Source organism: Stenella coeruleoalba (assembly GCF_951394435.1).
Source record: "Stenella coeruleoalba genome assembly, chromosome: 20".
Taxonomy (NCBI): Eukaryota; Metazoa; Chordata; class Mammalia; order Artiodactyla; family Delphinidae; genus Stenella; species Stenella coeruleoalba.
Window position 1 is genome coordinate 21,769,789 of NC_137166.1, and position 26,770 is coordinate 21,796,558.

The 26,770-nt window shown below is 37.0% G+C and overlaps 1 protein-coding gene and 1 long non-coding RNA gene across 2 annotated transcripts in view; one reads left to right on the forward strand and one right to left on the reverse strand.

The window, feature by feature from the left end:
* Positions 1–26,770, reverse strand: part of LOC307179511 — a 490,390-nt gene that overhangs the window by 370,564 nt on the left and 93,056 nt on the right. The window lies entirely within an intron of this gene.
* Positions 17,217–18,075, forward strand: LOC307179083 (small ribosomal subunit protein uS5-like; the record flags this gene model as incomplete). Its single annotated transcript, XM_079907853.1, is given in 2 exon segments — positions 17,217–17,633; positions 17,635–18,075. Coding segments are annotated over 2 exon segments (858 nt in total), but the record flags the coding sequence as incomplete, so codon positions are not given.

The window sequence follows — 26,770 nt, forward strand, 5'->3', positions numbered from 1 at the left end:
CAAATACATCTTTATACCCAGGTGTGTCTGACAGCGAAGTCCCTGTGACTTGGGCATATTTCTCCAGCCACTGCTGCTTGCCCTAGTTAACATTCTCCTTGAACAACCTACAAGGTCCTTAACTTCTCACTGGCATAAATGTCTCTGATGCTCCCAGTTTAAAAATTGCAATACACATAAATAATTCAAGCAAACAACTTGATATAGTGGAGTGCATTAAGGCTAAAATAACCCTCCCCTTTTCGACTAGTTTAGAAAACCATCATCATTTTCTAGAAATACTCTCTGGGCTTCATGTGGTGCATGGTACATTGAATTTGTTAGCATTTTGCCAGCTCTGCCATTCAAAAGAAAAAAAAAAAAGCACTCTGGAATTGCTGCAAAATCAGCATAAATGCAGATTTAATTGGCTTTGCTTCACAAATAACCTTCTTCATGCCAGCTTTATTGCAATGGTTGGAGAAGAGCCTATCTTTTTCATCACTCTACTGGTTTTCTGTTAACAACATTCATAGTCAAAATCTGAAAGGTATTTACTGATAGGCTAAGGCTTAGGTGGGCTGTCTTTAAACAAAGGTTTTTTCATCCACCAGAGGTTTATCTCGATAGATAGATGGGTGGATAGATTGATAAATCTGTTTTTATCTCCAACATCATCTCATAACAACTCCTTCTCGCCCCTTGATCATTCCCTCCAATTACACTGTCATCTCTGCAGTCTTCAAACATCCTAGATTTTTCTAGCCTTTGGCTTTCACTCCAACTATCGCCCGTTTTGGGATACCCCTTTCCCCTCATCTCTTTGTGGGTTACTTCTTCCCATCCTTTATACCTCTTCTAAATTTCACCTACTGTAAAATGTCATCCTTGGAATTCGCTCTGAGATGGTCTACTCTCCATTCTGTTGAATCTCTGCTTGTTTCATTTATAGAAGGGGTTGGTAATTTTTTTTCTGTGTAAAGCCAGATAGTAAATAAAACAGGACACTAGCAGGATTCAGCTGCTAAGTGTAATCTCCTGACCTTTGCTTCATAGTGCTGATTATACGCTTTAGTTGGAACATTTATTTTGTTTTATGCTTGTTTATTATCAGTATGCCCATTATAATAAAAGCTTCATGAGGACAGGAGTCATAGTGCACTTGTACTTTACTGTATTAACATTGAACATAGTAGATGCTCAATAAATATCTCTTGAAAGAAAGAAAGAAAGAAAGTTAGTTTAGTTTGATTTAAATATTTAGCCTTAATGATTCCCTACAGACTGCAAGATTAATCCTAATTCCTTAGGACACATATTCCCACAGACTCTTGACCCAATGAAATCTTCAGTGCCAACACTCACTACCATCTTTACTGTCATAAGACAAGAGCTGTAGTTCACTCATTCATTTACTCTTTCATTTAGTGTCATGCACAATAAATAATATTCTAGACACTGTGCTAGGCACCAGGCTAACAATGACACATAAACTAGACACAACTAGTTTAAACTCTCTCTTGGAGTTTAAAATCTGGTATTGTCTCAAGTAGACAGATATTCATATCTCTCTGTTTTGCATGCTGTTTAGCATGATTTCCTTTGCGTGTAGGTTCCTGTTATCAGATGCACTGAGTACTCTCCCAGTGGTACATCCCACATTAATTGAGTGGTCACTATGATGCTCTTCTAATTCATCCCTTCATCCTCTGTGTCGTTCTCTATGATGTTCACTTCATATCTTTACACAGCCCCTATCTCTTGGGCCATAGTCATTTCTCTAAGGGCCTGTCTCCTTCACTCAACAATGACTTTTGGTTAGCCAAAGAGGCTAGTCCGTCATTCTTCGTTGTATTAGCAGGGTCAAGCAGAATGCCTGGATTACAAACCAAATAAATGGTTGATGAATGAGTCAGTTCCGCCATCTAACCTAGAGACTTTTGTAGTACTAATTATTTATGGGATGAATTCAGAAGAGTTTGATAAGGATACTAAGAAATTATTGTGTTTGGATTATTATCAAATACGTTTTTCTGATATTTAAATATTTATGAGTTAAAATTCCAATATATCAATTAATTTTAGACATACTGCTATCTTTTACTTTTATAAACCATTAAAATGAAATGATATTCAAAATCCAGTGTTTTGACTGGGGTCAAAAGTGGAGACTTGCCAAAGGTGGAAATTTATTAAGGGTAAAATTACATAGTGATACTTTTCAATGGATTAGTGAATCTGACCTGGTACCTTGTTCTCTGGTACAAAAATAGGTCATGGTGCTTTTATTTCAAATACATTATATTATAGGACTTTCTGCATAGGATCAAAAATTTCACTGATTCATTTGATGTATCTGTTTGAAGACTTAAGTTCTAAACACGCAAAACTATAAAACTTTTACAAGTCAAAATGATCCTTTAGAAAGCCATAAAGCAATGTTTATATATACATATATATTGACTTAAAAATATTTCTTTTGAAAAACTGTCACTGCTATACAAAATAACCCTGGACCCATGCAAGTAATCTCAGCTTTAGAATATGAAATAATTTGCAAATTAAATGATACGGTTTCAGAGAAAGCATGGGTTGTTTTTTAAAGTAAGTGATAGAAGGGTTGCAGATATGCAGAGAGCCTTCTGAAATGAAAAGTTTTCATGTACACTCAGTGATTTCATAGAAAAGCAAGTACTTTGAAGCAAGTGGCAGGGCTGAAATTTTGCTACCTTTCCTTTATCTATTTTCACTTTTCCCAGAACATATGTTTCAGAATAGTTTTATTAGCAAGTGGAGATGTCACTGTCCAAAATCTGTGGTGTGATTAGCATTATTGAATGGCAGGTTTTGTGTTACTCATGTTTATTTTATGCCTTTCCAAACCATCTGCTTCCTTGTGCTATGTCTTAGATAGTGAGAAACCGTGACAGTAGAGGTGTACAGTTCCACTACAATTCTAATGGTTTCCGACATTTTGGGTTTCTCTTTTTCTGAGTGTCCTAGACAAAACTGAGTAACATGGTCACTTCTTAGGAAACAAAGCTTAGAAATAATTCACTCATTCATTTAACTCAAATTTATTGAGTATTTATTCAGTGCCAGGTAGTAGACAAGAACCTGTGGTTACTGAGATGCATGAGACACTGTTTCTACAATAGTCTAGTCAGGGAGACAGGGAGGCAAACATTGTAGTGTGAGAAGGTCTACTGTAGAGTTAAAAGTATGATGGCATCAGGAAGAAAAAGTGAAAGCATTTGTTTCAAGAATGCACTGGAATCTTGAGCATTTAATTATCAATATAAGAGAAAAAAAGCTGCCGAAGAGTACTGCAGACCAAAGCACCTACATTGGTACGTGTCCATAGAAATGTGAGAAAGATTGTTGTTGAGAAATTTTAATTACTTTGGTTTGGCTGAAATACAGGGTATGCATGGAAAGCAGGAGAGAATGAGACTTTGCAACTTGATAACAATTGCTGGTACCTATTGAGCCCTTAGTACATGGCAACTGCTGTACACCTATTCTCTTATTTAATCCTTCCAACAAATTGTTGGACTGAAACAATTTTCTTACTTTTCTTATTTTACAGATTAGAAAGCTGAGTTTCAGAGTTTAAGTGGTATGTTGACTCAGTGCTCTCATAGAACAGTCAAACTGGGTAATTCTGGAGCGTTTAATATTGGGACTATTTACAAAGCTGTAGACATGGTTTAAACCAATGGATCTCAAAGTATTGTCCCTAGACTGGCATTATCTGCATCAGTTGAGAATCTGTCAGAAACACAAATTCTCAGGTTCTATTCCAGAGCTACTGAATCCAAAACTCTAGGGGTGAGGCCACATAATCTCTCGTCTAACAAGCCCTATAGGTGATGCCGATTCATGCTGAAGTTTGAGAACCACAGATCTAGGGAAGCAGCCATGGATGGTGCAGTGCTATGTGGCTGGTAACACAGGGGAAGATGCATCACCCTGATGTCTAAAAGAAAAGGCAGTTGTCAGAAGCACTGATACTCTTAAGCCTTCCTGAAACGTCCTTCTGGTTGAAAATTTTACCAATTGTGGTTTCCATGATATGTTTTTTTAAATTTTTCTTCTTCTTCATTTCTGACAATAAGCAGAAGGCTTCAGAGATTCATTAAAGAGATCTAGGCTTGAATTTCAATTTAGCAATTACTAACTGTGTAATCTTAAACAATTTCCTTATACCCCCTGATCCTAAATCATTGTTGTTTTTCACCTATTAAATGATTTTAATATTAGTGCCTACCCCATAAGTATTTTTTTATAAAATTTAAATGATTTAATATTTAGAAAAAGTTTAGGATAGTCTGCACTAAATATGTGTTATATGTTACCTATTGTTAATGATATTTTATTGCCACTGTTGCTATTATTATTATTCTTTCTCTGTTTTTTTTCTAAGGCTCTACTTCCTCTCATGGTATTTCACTTGAAATTAGATTTTGCTTTTCATTTTATACATATATCCCAGGTTATTTTTACTAGCATCTATTCTGTGTAACCCTCAATCTGTATCTTCAGTTCCATTTATCTTTTAAATTATAAACTTTTATATATAACAACCTACTAAACAGCTCATATTGCTTATTATATATATATATATATATATATATATATAATCAATCAAGTAACCAACAACAAATAATAATAAGAATCCCCGTTCATTTACCTGCCATCTGTGACAGAAATCTGGGAAGCTTCTTATACTCCTTCTTCTGCCTACAACTTAGTCATTTATAGATTTTAACAAATAAATCCCACAGATTTTAATAAATTAGACTCTTTTGCCATCTCCATTCCTGAAGCCTGAGTTCTTATCTCAGCCGGGTTAGCACAAAAGCTTTAAACACCTTCCTCCTCAAAAATATTGCCCAGTCCTACTGTTCTCCATTCTTCACCCCAATTAGAGTGTTTTTCTCAATCCAAAACAGAAATCAAACAACCAATAAACACATCAATAAATAAGATTGTATAACTGCACTACTTAAAACTCTTTTAGGGTCCATATTACTTGTACGATACATTCTCATCTGCTTAGCCTGACTTAGAGGGTAATTCTCTGACCCCGACCTACTCTTATGTAGAGGTTGCATGGCATAATGGTTGAGAGTAGGACTCCAGAGTCATATTGCCTGCATTTAAAACAGGCCCTCACCTCTTCTTGCTCGTCATCTTCGGCATGTGTGACAGGCATCTTCTGTTTATCCCTCCTGATCTACACCCCATCCTTTACTTGCTCTGTGCCAGGGAGGCTGATATGTCTGGACCTCATCAGTTACCTTCCCTGTCCTCTGGTATCACTTGGATTTGGCCACTAATGGCTACCATCAGGAACTCTGTAAAACACCAAGAGAGGGTTCCCTTCCTGTTGGGTTGCCAAAGGTTGATAGTGCCTGTCTACTGAAGGCCACAGCCCCTGTAACACAGCTCTCTCAGGATTGCTCTCCCTGGGTTCTGTTAACTGCCTTCTTTTCTTTCAAGCTGAAGGGTGAGAGCATCTTCCTCTATGTTACCAGACCCTGTTCAGTTTGGGTAACTGGGATCTGGCTTTTTCTTGTTCTCTGGGCAATAAATGGGTATCTGCCTTAGAACAATGCCCAGTAACCACTTTGCTTTTGCCATACTTTTTTTTTTTTTTTGCGGTACGCGGGCCTCTCACTGTTATGGCCTCTCCCGTCGCGGAGCACAGGCTCCGGACGCACAGGCTCAGCGGCCATGGCTCACGGGCCCAGCCGCTCCGCGGCATGTGGGATCTTCCCGGACCGGGGCACGAACCCGTGTCCCCTGCATCGGCAGGCGGACTCCCAACCACTGCGCCACCAGGGAAGCCCTGCCATACTTTTTAAGCACCACATTCTTTACCGTGATCCCCAGTTCCTGCAGCTCATCATTTGCCGTGACCTTTGCCATGAGGCTCCCTGATACAATGCCAGTCAGGTCAATTCAGCCACTTAATAGCTGTGATACTGACCCCTGACCTTCTTGGCCTTGCACCTGTCACCTCCCCCTGGGATAACTGAGCAATGGTTTGGTTTCGAGGTCTCTACTACTTAATTGTCTGAAGTATTAAGATGTCAACCCAGTCAAGTTCTAACAGTGAGAAATTTCAGCTCTAGGTGATTTTTTTAAAAATCAGGCATTAGAATTTTGTTATTTTAAAAGATGATTCTGACTATATATAAGTGTTTTCCCCTTGAGCTCTCCTTAAAGAAGCTAGGATTTTTTTGGCAGTTCTTTCTCTTTTTTCTCTCTTCCAATCAATACCTTAGTCATCTTCCCAAGAGAATTCTGGAATCATGGGATTCACCCCACCTTGACCAAAAATCTACTCTATTTTTTGCAGATATATGCCGAAGCCCTTTTCATTCACTTTATATCATTTAATCTCAAAAACATCCCTGTGAAATTGCTATCACTAGTATCCCTGTTTTACAAATGATAAAAGTGACACTCAGAAATCTTCTGAAATTTGCCCATGGTCAAAGAATCAGCCAATGGCAGAGATAGAATTCTAAGTTTTCTCTGTTGAATACCCAGAGTATGAACTATTTTAATATAGTGCTTCTGTTTAAAAAAATACAAGCTAAAATATTTCAAACCAATAAGTAGCTTTACATTTCAAAGATAAAATCCAAAATCATCTGGCTCACGTATATTATATATTAAAGGGTAAACACTCCTTCTGTTTAAAATAATGAATTCCTTGTTCAGTTATGGGATATTTGGAGTTCATAGAGTATGATCCAAGATGTCTTTTGTTACAAGTTTGACTTGAAGTCTTGGTGTTACATTTTATTCCTAATTCCAATTTCTTCTGGTCAGCTCTGTGCCCTGCCCTGGGGTTAGGCACCCATCAGGAAAATGTCTTTGGCAGTCCCCCTCCAACAGTTAAACAGCTAAATGGGGAACATGTTTATGGTGTGGAGCCTCATCTCTGACATGTCTGGCCCATACCCCAGGACTGGGATTCTATTTAAGTCTCTATGACTAAGGTGCCAATTCTTCTCTATAGTAGAGATCTATCCTGAATTCCCTCTAACTAAATGTTTGTGGCTTCAAGCATTTTGCCTATCTATAAAAAATTCCCATTACAGAAATGGATGTTTCCTGCCATGATTCAGGCCCTCCTCCAAACAGGTTGATACTTAGAATCATGGAATTTCACCATTTAACTGACTTTGCAGATTATTTCATGACACACTTGGTTCAGTAATCATATAAGCCTGGGAATAGGGGAGAGGGAGAATTTTCTATCCTCAACAACATTCCATCTTTCCCAGAAAAAGAGATGTGACCCAGATCCAAAGTGAATCCATCTAACCAGCAGTTAACTTCCCATTTTCTTCATCATCTTGTGTGTCAGTTGTCCTATTTTCCTATTATATATTCATCCGCTCTTTCTTCATTTTTTCTTTGTCTGAATTTATAACTTATTTGCTCCTTCTATTTTAAAACAACAAAACCCACAAAAACAAATATTTTCTTTTAACCCTGAATCCTATTAGCTTCTGCTTCAACTCTTCGCTTTGTTTACTGCCAACCTCTTGAAAGCACTGGTTTAAAACTTGATGTTTCTGCTTCCTTTCATGTCAATCATCTCAATACCCTCCTGGATCCCCTCTGAATCTATTCCTCAGTGCAGATACTCCTCACCTCCTCACTTGGAGCTCCTTGAATTTCTTGTTTGCAACAGAACTAATCCTGTATGTGAGAGACACATCGCCCTAGATAGGGCAATTAGAGTGTCATACTTATCTGGACCGAGTGGGATCCATTTGGAGGGGTCTGGACTATGTGATAATGATATTTCGAGTCCTCTCTTTTGCGGTGCAATGTATTTCTAACAACAAAAACTCCTGCTGACAGAACTGGAAAAATTTGAGCTACATGCATTCTACCATCCCCATTAATTTTCTGTATCTTGTATTTGTCATTTCATGTATTTTTCCTAGAGTACAAACTATTCTTCTTAACATCAGCTGTAGCACTACACCTTAACTTTAGTAAAGCGAGCCCAAAATAAAACTAAAACACTGAAAATAAACTACAATAAACATCTGGAGGAAAATGTCCAAGAGAAAATAATGGTATTATTCTTTTCTATGACAAAAAACAATTGGCTTCCAAAACAAAACAAAACAGTGCCTAAGAGGAGGTAAAGGATGTGAGAAAGTGGCTATCATATAAACCCTTATGACCAGAGCACTTGGTTTCATTTTTCACCATGGTTTTGAATTTCTACTCTTAATAATATTTCCCCCAGTCCTACTTTCTCACTCCCATTTTGTTTTGTTTTTATTATTGTATGCCTTTTTGTTGTAGTACACTTAAATCTTTGAGGGGAAGTGAGGCAATGAACAAATAAATGCATAACAAGTAAGACATGTTGACAGTTTTATTCTTCTAAGTATTAAAGGAATACTGACTTATGGCAGCATCCTCCTGGGTCAGAGGGTGAGGTGGTCATTTGAGGAGTATTTGTATGAGGAAATATCCTGGGGTGGATGTGGTGCTCACGTCATAGGAACAGTAAGAACACAGAATAAAAATAGTCGGGAGGTTAAGGTATTTGTGACTTTTTTTTTTTTTTTTTTACACAGCAGCTCTGATGTTAAAATTAAGCATAATGTGAAGAAAATCAATGACTTTTCTTGCAATAATTTGCTTTCATTTTTTTCCCCCTCTTGGCTGTAAGAAGGTACCTATTTTAGTTTTTTAAGTCCCTCTGAGGAATCTTGCACCCCAGTCCCCCAAAAGGGGCAGTATTACCAAAATACCTTACAGTTGCCCCTCCATGAACTCGGGTGGCTTCTGCTCTTGGTAGGAAAAAAAATATATCATCAATCTAATTTCAGAGGCCGATGGGAATAAAACTTTTACTGGGCTTCATCAGCCAGACCTTAGATTGAAATGTGGGCCCATTTCACTCTCTATTTCACACTGATCTTTCAAGTCATGGAGAAGGCTGCAAAAGTCAGTATCCAACTGAAATCCTGAGTTAAAATTGTTTACAGTTGCCTGGTACAGTAATTAATCTGAAATCATTACTTGTCATTACCTGGCTCCCTGAATATGCATTCAATTAGTTAGGAACTTAGATAAGGAGTGCTATTAGCACAATTAAATATTCCTCACAAATTCCATTGGCTGAATCTGAACATTTCGTTTTAATAGAGTCACTGACAACTGGAATGTTTCCACAGGAATAGGTCCCATGGTCTGGATAATAAGTCTGGTGAGGAATAAGTGAAGGGATTTTGCAATTCTGAATCACAAAGAGAAGATTAAATCTCTTAACAACATTGGAAGATCAACAGAGAGAGAAGGAAGTTGTCCAGGGATGTGTTACTAGTGATGGCAAAGCTAGAAACAAATTACAGAATTACAAAATGGCACACTTAAAATCAATGAAAGAGAACTAACTTTGTGCAATGTGATAGGCTGATTGTAAAGTCCCCATCCCTGGTGGATGATCCCAAGTCAGCAATGTCAAAGAATGACTTGCACTTCCACAGCCTAATTGCAGATGCCAATGAAACTGGGCTGGGGACAGCCCTGTCCATGATGTCTATAACGTTCTCCACTGACTGTCCTGGAGACTAGATTTACCCAATAATACAAAAGGTCAAAACTCACTTCTATCAAAAGGATTTATTCATTCACTCAGAAACAGAGTGAGCTATGTCAAAAGAAAAGTGGTTTTCCTTGTTTGGGCAGTATTCTTTATAGTTGTGTTTAAATTGACTCCTGTAATGTAAACTGAGACTAACTTGCAGTCTAATTCCAGTTGTTTTCATTGAAGAGAATTATCAGAAGCCACAGTTTGGCAGAACGTTCAGCTTATTCAATGAAGAAACTGATAAGGCAAAGAAAGGCAAGACTCTGGAGCTAAGGGGGTGTGCACATTCTCTGTGCTTTTTGGCCTTGTTAGAAAAACCTCCACCCATCTTACAACTATTTTTTACAACATATCCTAGACACTGTGATGTTTGGGTACTAGTCTATGCAGCTAACATAGGGACAATTGTGTCCCTTCCTTTAGGGACTTAATACACCTGAGGGAGAACCCTATGTGCAAACGTAAAATTTCCACAGAAAACTATAAGCACTGAAATTTTAAGTATAAAATAAGCAGTTCCCTGCCCTCACTTATCTCAGTTTTTCCATCTGTAAACAGAATGTTGATCCTTTAAGAAGGCTTTCCAGTTCTGAAATACTTAAGACTAGTACTTAATCATCAGCTACCTGGAGCTATGACCTGTACCCTCACCGGAAGGTGGGCTTCCCAAGACATCAGCAGAATCCCACTGCAGCTTCCAGGCACATGGTAGAACAACGAATCTCTATTAGTGTCGTAAACTTACTGTGTGTTTGCAATGGTAAACATCTCACCTCAACAGTTGACTTACGTCTGCTTTTTAAACAACTGCAACAGATGGTTGACACTTGAACAGAATATATAATTACTTTGCAATCTAACACTTCATTCTTATTTGTTCTTTCTCAAAGGACAGAAGCTGTGCCTTATGCCATTGGGTCTAATCAGTTAGTTTAATCCGAAGCAGTGTTAGGAAAGCTCTCAAGAGAGATGAGCTGTGGGAGGATTCCTAATCCCAGCCTTTCGGGGACATTAAAAAAAGCTGGTGGGGTGGGGTGGTGGACAGAGAAATCGTAGTACTTTTTAAAAACGCATGCCTCATTCTCATTTGTGTTCCAGAGGAGGAAAAAGTTTTTATACATGTTTTTTCTCATTTCTTCCACTTCACCTCCCTTAGCCTCAATTTCTTCATCTGGGTTTGTAATCCCTAACTCAGAGGCTGCTCTGAATAGTAAATGCAATAACTCCTGGAAAGACCTAGCATAGAGCTTGGCATAGAGTGGACACTCCACAAATATCGCTATGGATAAATTTAGGTGAAACTAAAGGGGCATCAACTCCTTCTTGTTCTGACATTGCTAATGTGATTCAAGTTAAGTCCTTGCACCCGCCCATTCAACCAGTGACCTTTCTTAAACCCACATTTCAGGAAGAAGCCTCCATCAATATTTCTCTCCCTCTTTTATGGAATCTCTTCTGCAAACATTGCTTCTCCACACTCTTAACCAAGGCAGCTCCTAGGTTGGCATAAGTCCCTGGAAGCCCAGAAATCCATCTACCCTTCTTTACTCAACCGTTCTTATTCTCCATGAGAATCTATTCCAAATTCCACTCCCTTTGCTGATTCAAGAAATCTTAAATCGAATATGCCACTCCTTCCAAAGTTTACATTTATAAAATAGTGCTATTGTCACCTTACTTGTTTTATGTGTGATATATTCATGGGGATTTTGATATTCACCTATCTCAAGCTTGTCAGAGAACTATGCTGTTTCAGAGAACAAAACAAAAATCTATGACTGAAAGGCAGAGGGTTGTCAAAAAATGGAATTTGGTGTATCAGAAGAAAACAATTCTACTTCACCCAAAGTATCCTAAAGCTTTCAGATGACCCTTGACCAGCGATAATACCATATTTATTTTGGAAAAGATTACATGCCATCACCACACTAAAATTTGGTAATCCAATGAATTTATGCAACTCAAGAAGGCAATGGAATTTAAAGTCTTTAGGGAAAGGGCAGCAAAGTACCGTCTAGAATAATTTACAAAATGTAAAGAAAAGAAATTAGGTAATATAAACATATAGAAAGCTAATTGGAGGGGTCTTAAAAGTTCAATCATCATAGAGGAGAAATGCATATTTATTGAGTTCTATGCTAAGTAATTCACATATTTCACACAAAAGAAATGTGGTAACATATGCAATGTTCTTAGCATAGAGGGTGGCATGTAGTGAATGCTTAGTAGAGGCTGAGTACTATCATCTCACTCAATTTCAGAAACATTTCTGTTTTGCAGACGAAGAAAATTGGTCTCTGAATATATGGGCAGCCAGGCAAACTTCACAAAAAGAGAATGTGGTGAAATCAGGATTCCAAGTGAATCTTCCAGACATTAAATATCATCCATTTTTTTCTGCTGTGCTACACGACTTGCCATTTGAGCTAAGAAAGAGGACTTTTCTTTCAGAGAATGCCCCAATGCTCATTCACACCCTATCTTGGCAGATGCAAACACAATTCCATCAGAGGTAGAAGACACTCGAAATCTGCTTCCAAGTGATACTTAAGCCCATTGTGAGAATTTTAGTGCGCTTCAAGTATATTCACTCATTCAATAAATATATAATGAACATCCTACTGTATGTCAGGAACTATTCTAGGCACATTTGCAGCACAACATCCCAGAACTCCTGCTCATCCCAGTCAACACCCTCTCCAGAGAAACCACTCTTCTGATGTCTATCACCAATATATTAATTTTGCCTGTTCTTGAACTTCATAAAATTTGAATTAGACAGGTTGTACTCTTTCTTGACTGGTTTCTTCCACACGGCATTTTATGCTTTACTTTTGATTTAGCATTATATAATAAATGGTTTCCTTCAGCAAATTTCATTCAACAGAGATTTATGGAGTGTTAACCAGGTGACACACACTGACGCAGACACTGTGCAGGAATATTCACTATACCCAGTATTATTCAACAATATATTGAGGTTCCAACAAATAAGATAAGAAGGAAAATTTTTTTAAAAAGATAAAACACTTGGAAGAGATTAAAATAATCTCTTGTTTTGATGGTGAGGTGACTGCTTACCTAGAGAATCTTAAAATATTATACCAGAATTAATGCAATATTTGGTAAGGTGATGAAGAAATACATTTAACAATAGTCTTTTTCTGTTGTAACAATGCACTTCTAGAAATCAAAATCGACTTTTTCATTTCTAAAGGTATTATTGGGCATGAATGCCCATATATTTGTCCTTCTTGACACATAGGGATAAATAAGTTAACAAAAGAAACAAAACCCTTGACCTCATTAAACACATATTCTAGAGAGGATAAAGGAAATATAATCCATTAACACAATAAGTAAAATTGTATGGTAGGCTATAACTTGAAAAGTGTGTTAGAAGTGGAAAATTAAGCAAGGTAGGGGGAAATTGCCCATGCAAAGGGGGTACAGTTCTAAATGGAGAGATCATACTCTCAAGCTACCTTAATCAAATCAGTATAACACTGGATGGGGAAAAAAAGGTCATGGAAAAAGAAAAGAAGATCCAGACTTGGCTTTAAATATGTACCATAATTTAAGGTATAATAGAGATGTTATTTTAATTTAGAGGAAAGAGAAGTGTGCTATTTATAAAATAAAGCTGGAACAACCACTATCCATCTAGAAGTTAATAAAAGTGGACCACTCTGCTATACTATGCAGAAAAAATAAAGCCCATTTAGGATAGAGACCAAACCTAAATGTAAAAATAATGATAATAACAAAATGATGTAAAAAAACTCACATGTAAAACTAGAAAGACAATGCATCCTTCATTCCTACATATTTACTGCACCTTGTTTATGCTAGGTGTTTGAGGCACATAAATGAACAAAACACAGAGCTCCATGTTTAATAAGTAGCAGACAATAACAAGCAAAATAAACAATTATATGATTGATTTTGTCAGGAAATAACAAATGCTATAGAAAAAAAGGAATAAAGAGCATAAAGCAGTGAAAGAGAAGCTGTGAATGCTGAAGCCAGAGTGGGTGGGTAGAGAGTAGGTCAGATTACAATACTAATTAATGCCAAAAGATAGGACTGAAAATGTGGCACTTGAGCGAAGACTTGAGGAAGGTGAACTAATCATTCAGGCAGATTCCTTGGACCAGAGAACCCTGAGCAAAGGCAAGAGTTGATATAAAGGTTCTAATGTGGGAGTGTGCCTTGGGTCTTTAAGGAAAAGCAAGGTAGGTATGTGGCTACAAGAAACTGAGTGGGGTGGGGGAGGGGGATTGAGAGAGAGAATTGAATCAGGTCACATAGAGCACTGTAGGCCCTTTTAAGAACTTCATGTATAACCATTACATCTGAAAAACTAGAAATTAAGCCCTATTTGACAAGATAGAAATTATAAATCTTACTGATTTACATACCATAAAAAAGGAAACAGACAAAACAACAGATTTGGAAAGAAGTATTTGCAGTACCTAAGATTCACTATATCTATACTATACACTAAATAGAAAAATGCAACAAGAGTATTGAAGACAATTCACAAAAGAAAAAAAAAGAAGAGTTCAACAGGTATATGAAGAGTTTATCTACCTTTCTAGTAGTTAAGTCAATGAAAATAGTGACATATGGATATATGTCTGTAAGACTGGAATAAATTAATAAAAACGCTATAATTCTAATCACTGGCTAAGATTCACAGTTACACTTCGTAGTAGACATATGAATCAATGCATTTTAAAGCAGTTTGTCAACATCTAGTAAGATTAATGACATTTATGGAAACTATAATTTTAAGTGATTGCTTTTACACCTTTGTAAGTCTTTTTATCATAATCAATTCAAATATTTATATAAAATTTGACTCTACAACCTGATTTCGTGTATATGTGTGTGTGTGTATGTGTGTGCAAAAGAGTGCATGTGTGCACACATACTCATATAGGTATTTTTGGATGGGCTCAACATTGGAAAAAGATGCCCAGTGATTTTGGCTTTGGCACCAGAACCCTGGTTTAGTCAAACTTGTCTGTTTTGTTTTATACATAATAATATACATATAAGCATGCATAAGTATATATATTTTTAGATTTATATTTCATATATATGCAAGTAATTTTGGCATAAAAATTCAAGCTTACAAAAACAGGCTTTCTTTTATTCCAATATTCATTTTTTGTTGTTGTTGTGGAAACTAAGGCCCAAAGAAACAACCAACTTTACAGAGTCTGTGAATAATAAAGCCAGACATAGCTCTTTTTCTTTCTTTTTTAAAAAATCATGACAATGTTCTTTCTGGAAAAAAGAGTCTGAGAATTTTGAATTAGATGTGTTCACATAATATATTGCTTGCTTGTCTTCTCTTAGTCCACTCTAGATTTTTTCCACTGTGTTCCAGAGTCTCCCAAACTTTTTAAAGTTTATGCTTGAAATAAAGCAGCATTCAAAAGTTCTCTGTACTGAGGACAAATGTGTTGATTATTGTGTTATATTTCCCATTATAGGAACATCAGAGAGAAATATCTGGACAACAAGTGGCCATGGAGTAGAAATGGAGAATTACTGGGAAATGCATGCAATTCTGTGGACAAGGGACAAAGGATTCTGAAGGCACTGATGCCAAAAAATTCATATCAGAAAAGAGCAAAGAAAGAGGATTTTGTCCCAAGATTTTTTTAAAAATTACAAATACAAATATCAACAAAGGTCCCTAGATGTTTTAAACTTTATTCCAAGTGGAAAAAAGTCTTCCAATTTTGTTGAACACTTTCTTTAGGCAATAAAGCTTACATTTATTTACAACCTCACATTTAATCATCCTGATCTATGTCTAGATTTATATAAAGAAAATAGCCAAGACCAAGAGAAGAGAAGCAACTTGCCTAAGGTCACAGAGTCAGCTATCAGCACTTCCAGAACTGGACTTGTATGTTCTGACACATTCATTATCCCATCCCTTTCCTCACGGAATAACCGGGGGTGAGATCTTGAATGACTGCAGAAAACGGAGAACCCATAGTTCCAGGGACACAAAAGTAAAACAAAAGCATTTTCAAATATATCTACTATAACTGAGGAGAACACATCTTCTGCAATGCTGATATCAGCTTTTTATTTCTGGACACAGATAAAAGTTACATGCTGTACATCACCACTGAGGACATAGCTTCTTGAGGGTGGAAGACTGATGATTCATCTCCTACTATTTTGTATCTTTTTGACTTCATAATACTTTTCTTTTTCCACTGAGCTTTGAGCACTTTGAAATCATGAAATATATCTTTGATTTTTGGTCCTTGGGGCAAGCTTAATATGATCACAAAGTAGATGTGGATAAATGAATGAATGATTGAATGAATGAATGGGTGCATTTCCAACTTACAAGTGCAAAAACACTTCTACTTGTGGACATGCGACCTCAGGAAGTTGTTGGTGACTCCCAAGCGCTTAATCACTGAAATCGCTTATTATCATATATGTGTGTGTATGTGTGTGTATGTGCACACTGACAGTCACTTCCCCAGTGTTGTCAGTCAGAATCATTCAATACTTAGGGCACTTTATGTTTTGGTATGACTTCAGAATAAATGTATCTTCTTGAGCCACTGAAAATCTTTGATTTGAAATACAATTTGGGGGAGGCTATCATAGGTCAGTTACTATGCCAGGTGCGAAGAATAAAATAGGCAAAAACAATTTCTCTACATGTGCAGAAACTCAGAGATAAGTTTAAGACAAATACGTACGAGGAACTAGAGAGCACTAAGAAGGGCTTTGGACTTGTATTTGGATGTGAGACCTGAAGGATGAATATAAACTGTGCATTCAGAGACGGTGGGCATAGGAGTAGGCAGTGGACTATTTGGGGAAGCTTTTACAGACTGATGGATCTTCATGTGTGAATGGCACATGGTACATGAGAAGATCTGAGAGAAGATATATTTTCATGAATGTGGAGTGTCTATGTTTACTTGGAATGATAAGAAGATGGAGATAAAATCTGAGAACAAAGAGAAAATAAACTCTGAGAGATAGGAGAAAAAAGCGATAAAATCTGAGAATAAGCAGTACCAAATCGCAAAGAGCCTTGTAAACTTAGCCTAATATCTTAAACTTTATCAAGGGCTTTGAAGGTTATTGAGTGGTTTCAAGTAGGGGGTGCAGTGTTATCTTCAGGTTGCTTTTGAGAAAGGTTACTCTGCTGTGTGAAAACATGGTGAGATGGGCAACACTGAAAGAAGATATGTTTCTTCATCTAAGATGCTAACACAGTTGGAAACCAGCAGGGTGTGTTTGAAATGGGTCCTGTTCCATTTGATACACTAGTGCAGGTAGGATTTGAGATAGAGCCAAACACAGAGGCTGGCACAAAATACGCATGCAAAATATCTCAGTTTCTCCCCACTCACTTCTAATTTCCTCCTTTTCTCTTGTCCTATAATTTTCTTAAGTGCTCTTATACGTTGCTCATGTTATGTCTGTTTTATGTATGTGTGTGGGAGAGTGGGGTAAGAATTGGCCTACCTACAGTCAAATCTCCAGGCAGCACCGAGTCTTTCAAGAATCACATTCAATTTCTTATCCATAAAAACACCAAACGGCGGATGACGCTGGTGCTGCGGGAGGGTCCGGAGGCCCTGGGGGCCCTGGAATGGGAGGCCGAGGTGGCTTCCTCAGAGGCTTCAGCCTAGGGGTCCTGGGCCGGGGCCAAGGCCACGGAGCTCACAGAGGCAAGGCCGAGGACGAGGAGAGGCTCCCTGTCACCAAGCTGGGCCGCCTGGTCAAGGACATGAAGATCAAGTCCCTGGAGATCTATCTCTTCTCTCTACCCATCAAGGAATCTGAGATCACTGACTTTTTCTTGGGGGCATCCCTCAAGGATGAGGTTTTGAAGATTATGCCTGTGCAAAAGCAGACCTGTGCTGGCCATCGGACCAAGTTCAAGGCATTTGTTGCCACTGGGGATTACAACGGACAATGTGGTTTGGGTGTCAAGTGCTCTAAGGAGGTAAGCCACTGCCATCCGTGGGGCCATCATTCAAGCCAAGCTCTCCATCGTCCCAGTGCAGCAAGGCTACTGGGGGAACAAGATTGGCAAGCCCCATACCATCCCTTGCAAGGTGAATGGCCGCTGTGGCTCTATGCTGGTGTGCCTCATCCCTGCCCCCAGGGGCACGGGCATTGTCTTAGCCCCTGTGCCCAAGAAGCTACTGATAATGGCTGGAATTGACAACCGCTACATCTCTGCCAGGGGCTGCACCACCACCCTGGGCAATTTCGCCAAGGCCACTTTTGATGCCATTTCCAAGACCTACAGTTATCTCACTCCTGATCTCTGGAAAGAGACAGTGTTCACCAAGTCTCTGTATCATGAATTCACTGACCATCTTGTAAAGACCCCCACCAGAGTTTCCATGCAGAGGACGCAGGTGCCTGCTGTAGCCACCACATAATTTTATATGAGAAAAATAAAGTGAATGAAGCTGGTTAAAAAAAAAAATCACACTCCAGCTCTTTTAATGCCCTTTCAATTTCTTTTTAGTTCTATTTTGAATAGGACTCTCTCTCTCCAGGTGTTCCTTATCATGGGTGGGAAAAAAGAAAGGGGAGAAAGTTATGATTGTCCTTTCCTCCAGTCTCTGAGTGTGACATTGTTCTGTCCATATACAATCTCCCCAATTTTCAGGTATACATAGAGGTCAAGGAAGACATTTTTATCATCCTTTCCCTTATATGTCCTTGTTATCTGTGATCTTCTTAAGAAGAACCTGTGGTGAAGTAGTAAGTTGACGAAGTCCACATAGACCTGATACTATTCAATATTCACTAACTGCTTCTCTCTTTGAGGAGAAGGAGGTAAATATACCCTATCTGATCAGATGGTATTATGGTTAATTTTATATGTCAACTTGACTGGGCCACAGAATGTGCAGACATCTAGTTAAACGTTTTTTTCTGGGTGTGTTTTTAAGAATGTTTCAAGAAGAGATTAGCATTTCAGTTGGGGGACTGAGTAAAGCAGATGGCCCTCCCTAATGTTGTTGGGCATCATACAATCCATTGAAGGCCTGAATAGAACTAAAAGATGGAGGAAGGTTGAGTTTGCTTTCTGACTGAGCGTTTGAGATGGGACATTGGTTTTCTCCTAAACTTCGACTGGGACTTACACCATCATCATTCCTGGTTCTCAAGCCTTCAGACTCAGACTGGATTTACACCATTGGCTCTCTAACTCTCTCTATATATATCCTATTTATTCTGTTTCTCTGGAGAACTGTACTAATACTGATGTTAAAACAGGAAAATTATGTCAAAAGGTTGTTATGGAAGAAGAAAACGTGTTACAGTGAAACAACTTTCACTTCCATAGTTCCAACTGCTCTGGAATTAGGGGCAATTTCACCAGGGATGGCAGCTTGACAGCAAATGGCTGAGTCTCTGAAAGGCTATATGATCACTTTTCTAAGTAAACTGTGGAGCGTCTCTTCATTGAGATAAAATGCACAGATTCAGTTTAAAGGAATGCTACAACCCCCATCCACCTGACAAACTATTGTCTTAACTGTCAAACAAAAATATCACACTTCTATGAAACTTTCCTTAATCCCTCAGGTAGAGAATGTTCACAACTTCCTCTGTGCTCAAAAAATCTTTTTTGTACATTACACAGTACAAGCTTGTATTATACTGTATAATTTAAATTTTCATTTGTGTATCCATTGGTCCCACTAGTATCTTCTGATTAGATTATGATTTTATCATGCCCTCTCTCTGTACATTCAGAACTTTCACATAAAAATAGGTGGTCAGCAAAGAAAAAAAAAGAAAAAATGTTTTTTATATTAATGAATGAATCAATCCATACAGGCTCTGAGAAATACCTCCTGAGAATTATTCTTTAACTTTTTATTTGGAAATAACTATAGACTCATAAGAAATTGCAAAGACAATAAATAAAGGTTCCCTGTGCCCATCACTCAGCTTCTCCTAATGATAACGCCTTATATAATTATTGCATATTATCCAAAGAAGGAAATTGATATTGGAGCAATACAATTAACTGACCTTTCTTGGATTTCATTTGTTTTTGTATGTCCTAATTGTTTTTTTGTATGTCTGTGTATATAGTTCTATGAGATTTTATCACCTGAATGATTTGCAGAATAGAAATACAGAACTGTCTTGTCAGCACTAAGAAACTTCCCTGTGCTCCCCCTTTATACTCACACTCTCCCCTTCTTACCTAATCCTTGATAATTATTGACCTGCTCCCCATTTCTATAATTTTGTTATTTTGAGAATATTACATAAATGGAATCATGAAACATGTAACCTTTTAAGACTGTAATTTTTCACTCAGTATGATGCTCCTGAAGTCCATCCAACCTGTTGAATTTATCTGTAGTTTGTTCCTTTTTATTGCTGATTAGTATTCCCTTGCATGGATATACCAAAGTGTGTTTAGCCAGATGCCTAAGACTTTTATTTGATCTTCCCAAGTTTTCTATCATTACCACCCAATGCTTATACTTCTCATAGATGACATAATTAAATATCTCCTCCCCAGGATTCTTTGTGTAAGTGCTTCCAGTCAACTTCTTTTCTATAAGCCATTTCACCTAATCTGAAGTCCTTACTGTGCTAGAGAAGAATAACTAGACATCCAACTTGGCCCTCTTTCATTCTCCAATGCAGCACCAGCAATAGCTCTTTCTCAGTAGTAAGGACATAATATTTATAGACTCTTGGCAAGACTTTGGAACTGTACAGGTTCACAGTAAGTGATTTTGGTAAATGTTCCTAATTCACTCTAACTCCTCCTGCACACATTAATCTTGTACCCCAGGGTTTTTTTGGCAACACATTTTAGATGTTATCATAAAGAATTTATTTCTAAACCATGAATAACTCAGTGAGTCTGAGAGTTTGCTCTTCGTGGGGAAATGTTTTTAAAGCAAAATCAGTGATATTTGAAATAGCTACTGCAAGAACTGAATTTAACAAATCAGTATACACTTACAATTGCACTGATAACTTGGGGGTGGGGGAGATGGTTGTGGCATAAATGGGAAAGGCAGCAACAGCATTTTCTTACTCTAAGTGGTGGAGTGGGCATTTTTTCAGTACAATAATGATTCAAACACACAAAAGGAATCCCTATGATGCTAAATAAGGAACACTTTGTGTTTTCTTCTCTTTTCTTTTCTTTTTTTTTTCCCACTCTCACCCTGAGATTAGGGGAGAGAATGGAAAAAAGTAATGAGAATCCAACTTGGCGAAAGTAAAGTGCTTTCTCTGTTAGGAGTACAAAGAGAGACGTCCCCAGGACTTTCATGTATATTCTGGAAGGAAAGCCTGCTTCCAGAAATGGCAAGCTTAACCTTCTCAAAGTTTCATTTTCCTGAATTATCAAGGCTCAGTCTTGTTCTTTTGTTACTGAATACATCTCTCATAGAACTCAAATGCCTTTTGCACTGACCCTGGAGCTGATGGTGGAGGCAGCAAGGGAGTGGGTGAGGAGAGAGACAATGTATTTCATGTTTCTTATAATCAGTTTCTTTCAGGGGCTTCTTCAGGGACTACCTGATCCTTTCACAACAGTTCTCTTCCTGATCAAGGAAAAGAAATGTGATCTCACAGACTCCTTGTAGCTCTCCTTCATGGAAGTGATTTTCTTGTTCTGAAACCAAAATGATTTCTAGGGCATGGCTGAAAAGAAAGCATCCTTGGCTTGTTTTCAATTTCTTCATCCCCAGCCATGACTGGAAAATTGTTAAGCAGTCTTTCTCATGGTTTCTTTCTGTTTTTACTATTCCAGTTCCCTTTGTATGAATCATTTTTCACTGCAGCAGAAAAAGTGAGGGAGGGAAAGGTAACACAGTGCCAGAGAATATAATTTCTGGTCTCTGCTGAGTGCTCTAACTCAGGTGGATAGTTGGGAGCATTTCTAGCTGGATTTCTGGCTGGAAAGGGATTTTAAAAATTACAGAAACTGAAAATAGCCCTCATGCTGATGGCCAGGATTAACTAGAAGTAGAAGTGCACACTGCCTACAAGAATGTTAGGAGAGATTTCCAGAAGGATCTTGCCCAAGAACCTCTTCACTTGTGTTCTTCAATTTTTAAGTTTGAGTTCAAGATTAAAATAGATGTTTTATAATCTCTTAATATCTGTTTTAATATCTGAAACACTTTCTATTCCATAAGAGGATAGGATGGGAACAAAATCATGGAATTTTCCAACTCTTGGTGCATGTAGTGAGTAGAAATTTGACTTAGAAAGAATTGGATTTTGTAGGCAGGCCTGAATGTACATTCTCACTTTGTTATGTATCAGTTGTTGATTTTTGGAGAATTCCCATTACTGTTCTGATATAGGACACTATAACGCTACCTTTCTCACAAGGCTATTGTGGTATTAAGATGTGTGTGGAATATCCAGTCCAGGGCTCAGCACATGGGGCTCAATAAAATGTAATGTCTTATTGGAACAGCTTAGCTCTAGTACAGGCCTTAAAAACAGTCTGCTCATGTTTCTTCCATTTACAAACAAGAAATCAAAACCTAGGAACAAGAATTTACTAACACAGAAAGTTAGTATTAGAGACCTGACTCCTTGGCTACTATACGTAGAACAGTTTGGACTTACATTTATAACTTCTGTGTGTACACTTTTAAATATTTACAGTACATAGATAGCGTTTATAATAAATAGCTTCAGTGTAAATCTGGCATATATCTAATAACACAAAACCATAAACGCAGGTAAGGATGATGACTACTCAAACGAAAATAAAACAGATTCTGTTACATCCAAACCAAAGATTGAATTCAGTATCAGGTTACAACATGAGTTCACTTATTTTTATCATACTCAGCCTACATCTGACTTTGTTATCCAATACATATTATGCTGGGACTGTTATGTAACATCCCTGAATTCAGCTGTTGTTCCAGCAGATGACATTAAAACTCCTTCAACAACCCTTAAGATAACATAACAAATGAATTTCACCTCCTTAGGATTTCTGGCAATGATTGAAAACTTATTTAACATATGTCTAGAAAGACAAGCCGAAGAAGAGGACAGAAAAATGATTATTCCACTTATTAAGTGTATTCCTAAGCTTACTTCAAAATGATTGGATTGACAGTTCCCATTGGATGATGGACACTTATGGCCCATTGCCTGTGACCTCTACAGTGACTGATGGGAAGGTCAAAATTGGCTATAAACATACACAGAGGTTGAGGTAGATATAAATGTTTACTCATAACTAGTATTAAAGATATGATTTAACCTTTTAAAATGCATCAATTACATGATACATAAGCAATCTCTTATATCTTCTTTAAAACATATTACTTAAATAAAATAGAATTTTAGCCTTATAGATAGCTTTCACAACAACTTAAGTTGACTGATGGTCAGGAGATTTTTCCTTACCTTTTTTAACAAATTTTTAAGTGTACAGTACAGTACTGTTAACCATATGCACGTTGTTGTAAAGCCGATCTCTAGAACATTTTCATCTTGCATGGCTGAAACTCTATACCCTTTGAAGAACAATTCCCCATTTCTCCCTTCCCCCCAGCACCCAGCAACCACCATTCTACTTTCTCCTTCTAAGATTTTGCTTACTTTAGATACCTTATATAAATAGAATCATGCAGTATCCAAAAGAATTGAGATCAGGATCTCGGAGAGATATTTGTAATTCTCATGTTCACGGCAGCACTATTACATTATTACACACAACAGATGGAAACAATCCAAATGTCCATCAATGGCTTAATGAACAAAAAAGCATGGTATATACATACAGTGGAATTTTATTCAGCCTTAAAAAATCATGAAATCTTGTCATATGTTCTAACATAGGCAAACCTTGAAGAAATTATGCTAAGTGAAAGAAGGCAGTTACAGAAGGACAAATTAAATGAGGCTATTCACATGCTATATTTTAGCATCATGACCTACTTTTCCCTATGAAACTAAGACTTTTTAAAAGATAAACCAAAAAAAAAGATAAACCAATGTTATGCTCTTTCGGACAGGGAAATTCAAAGACTATGTCATTAAAACAGAAGTTTGTGCAGACTAATTATCTAAATGTTTCTCATGAAAGATTTGAGATCAACTTCTTACGGAAAATGTAAAAATGATCAGGAAGAAACACCTTCAATGTTTTATTAGTGTTATATAATCTAAACAAGAACTTTTGCTCTTTGGGCTTCAATTCTCTTACTGGCCAAAAATCAAAACAAGCAAACAAACAAAAAAAAGGAGGTGTAGCTTGTGAATCTCTAAAGGGTCTTGACAGTTCTAAAAGTTTATGGAAGTCAATCTTGTATGGAATCAAAAGATTTTCCAAAGGATTTGGAGTCTGAAAGCCTGGATTTGACTTTGACTTTGTCACTAAATAGCTTTGTGGTCTTTCATAGTCTTGGTTTCTTCATTTATAAAATGATGCTGATACCAGCAGCCTCCCAGACTTCTGGAGTGTAAATCATATGACACTGCTGCGTATATGAATGCATCTTTCACTTCCTAAAAATATGAGGATTCTCCAGTGATTCTATTATTAGTATTAATCAATAGGATATATTAATCCTAAGAGCCTGGGAAACAAACACGATGGTCTCTAACAAGATCATGCACATACTGGCTTCTTTCTACCAGGGGCTTTAAGTGAATCTAAATTTGGGAGGATCTCAGAACCTGAGAATTATAGGACCTGTAATTTGAGATCTGAAAATTCTGGAAGCTCAGCGAAGTTAAGCCAAAGGCAAGGTATGATTCAAGATACCAGATGAGGTTAAGAAATATCATGAATTACTGGGATAGAACATATTTCTAAATACCTATTTAACTTATTTTAACTTATTTTAAAAATGTATTCCCATACAGACTCGATGACAATATTGATTTCAAGAATTAATCAAGGAGAATGGATGAATGGTTGCTCAAACAAGGGGCAAGTGATGTGCTTGCCCCTTGCCTAAGTGATTTACTCATATTATTTTGTATAATCTTCCTGATAACCCTATCAGATAACGATGTCTTATTTTACAGATGGAGGTACTGAGATGCCTACAGCCATGGAACAGAGATAAGATGTGAGTCCAAAGGATCAATCGATCTATCTATCTATCTATCTATCTATCTATCTATCTATCTATCTATATATCTTCCTATGTCTGTATCTATATAATAATTTAAGAAAATAAAATCCAAATCTTATTTTCATATTGGTGAATCTTGGTCAAATAAGAGAAAGGGTTCATCACAAGTGAAAGTTAACCTCGGGATCATGCATGAGTAAAAATAAAGAAAAAAATAGGAGGAGGGAAATAAGAAATCTGAAATAATTTGTTGGTCTAATAGGCTAGTATTTCCACGAACAATATTATCAATAATAATAATAAACCCTTTTATAGGCTTGTATAACTCCATGGGAGAAATAAAAAAAAGAGGGGGTATAACTGAGGTACATTTTAACACTTGATTCATACTTCATTAGAATAAATCAATTCTTAGAATTTCCTCAGAATAAGGTATCTTAGGAAAACTCCAGATGCTCCAGCAGTAATTTATTTGCCTTATGGCTTAGTTAGTGGCTTTTGGAAGAAGACAGAACCTGACCATATGAAGAAAGACAACATAGTTATCTTTGCCATCAGAAAAAATTTGGTAAAATTTTAAAAAACAGTGTATATGTAAAAACCTATGTGAGGAATATTCAGAGAACATAAATGATACAGCATGAAGACATATTTGTCGGAAGCCTATCCTCTTTTATGAAGCCTATCTATTATTGGAGTCTTTTCACTCCTTCCTGAACTCTGTTCCTCAGAACTCACTGTGTGTCTCAAGTAGACTGGATCCCTCCTCTCCAACTATGGTTGGAGATTTTTGAATAGATATATGGTTCTCAACCACCACTGTAGGTATGCAAAATAACTCCTAGACTTTAAGCATTATACAAGCCACGTTCTGAATTATGGAATGAGGGTTTTTTTGTTTTGTTTTGTTTTTTGAAATGCTTTCCTTACTTCTCTTCATTTCTGGAAATCTTAAGTAATTTGGCATCTTGTCATATATTGAAGGTCAGGCTGACAGCAATGGACATGCTCAATTTCTTTCTGATTTCCCAAGGAGATTCATTGATGTACTATATTTTTAGTGTGTGATTAGGTCCCTCACATTAATAACAGAATACAGACCATCTGTAATTCTGATTATTAGTCTGTCTTGAAAAATGAGGGGATTCATTTAACTAGTATTGAAGAACTAATTTGAAATTTACTAGCAATTCATTTTTCCCGGTTATACATTAGATTACAGGTCACTGAATTTGAAATCGGCCTGGATTCTTAATGCACAGGGGGAAAACATCTGCTAAGAAACTACCTAGAAGTAGCTTAAAATATAAAAAGATAAATTCCTCCATTATAATTAAGGAGACATTATTTCCTGAGATTCTATTGACTGACTTAATGTTACATTCTTTTCTTGGAGAACATTCAAGCAGATGCCCATCTGTAAATATTGATGAGGATGCAGTGGAAAGAGTATTGATTTTAGAATCAGAATAATATAAGTTCAAATCCCAGCACTGTCTTTTAGTTACAGACAGATCTTGGAAGACTTATTTACTTAACTTCCCTTATTCTCAATTTCCTCACTTACAAAAATCAGAAAAAGACTTTTAGACTTACAGAGAACTTTTCACCTTTACAGTTATCAATCACTTCTTAGCCCACTCTTTTCTCTGCTTATGTCCCTAGGGGTGAGTGCATGTGTGTTTGTGTGTGTGTAACTATTCTGTAAGGATTTGTAACATCATGTACATAGGTTTAATGTAAGAATTCAAAGAACTGATGTCTATAAAACCTTTATACTTGATGAAGGATAATGATATGCTGATCAAGAGAGAAGGATACAGAGAAAGATTTTTTTTTAATAAGAAGGTAGAAAACTTATAAACAGGGCATAATTGGTGGCACTGTTCCATAGATAAATTTACTTTATTATACAAGGGATAAATTATTTGGTTTCTGGGAAATGTAGATTCTAAGAGTTTTGTTGTATAGCTATGCATGGAATATATTCTGTTTTACAGGTACTATACAAACAAACAAAATC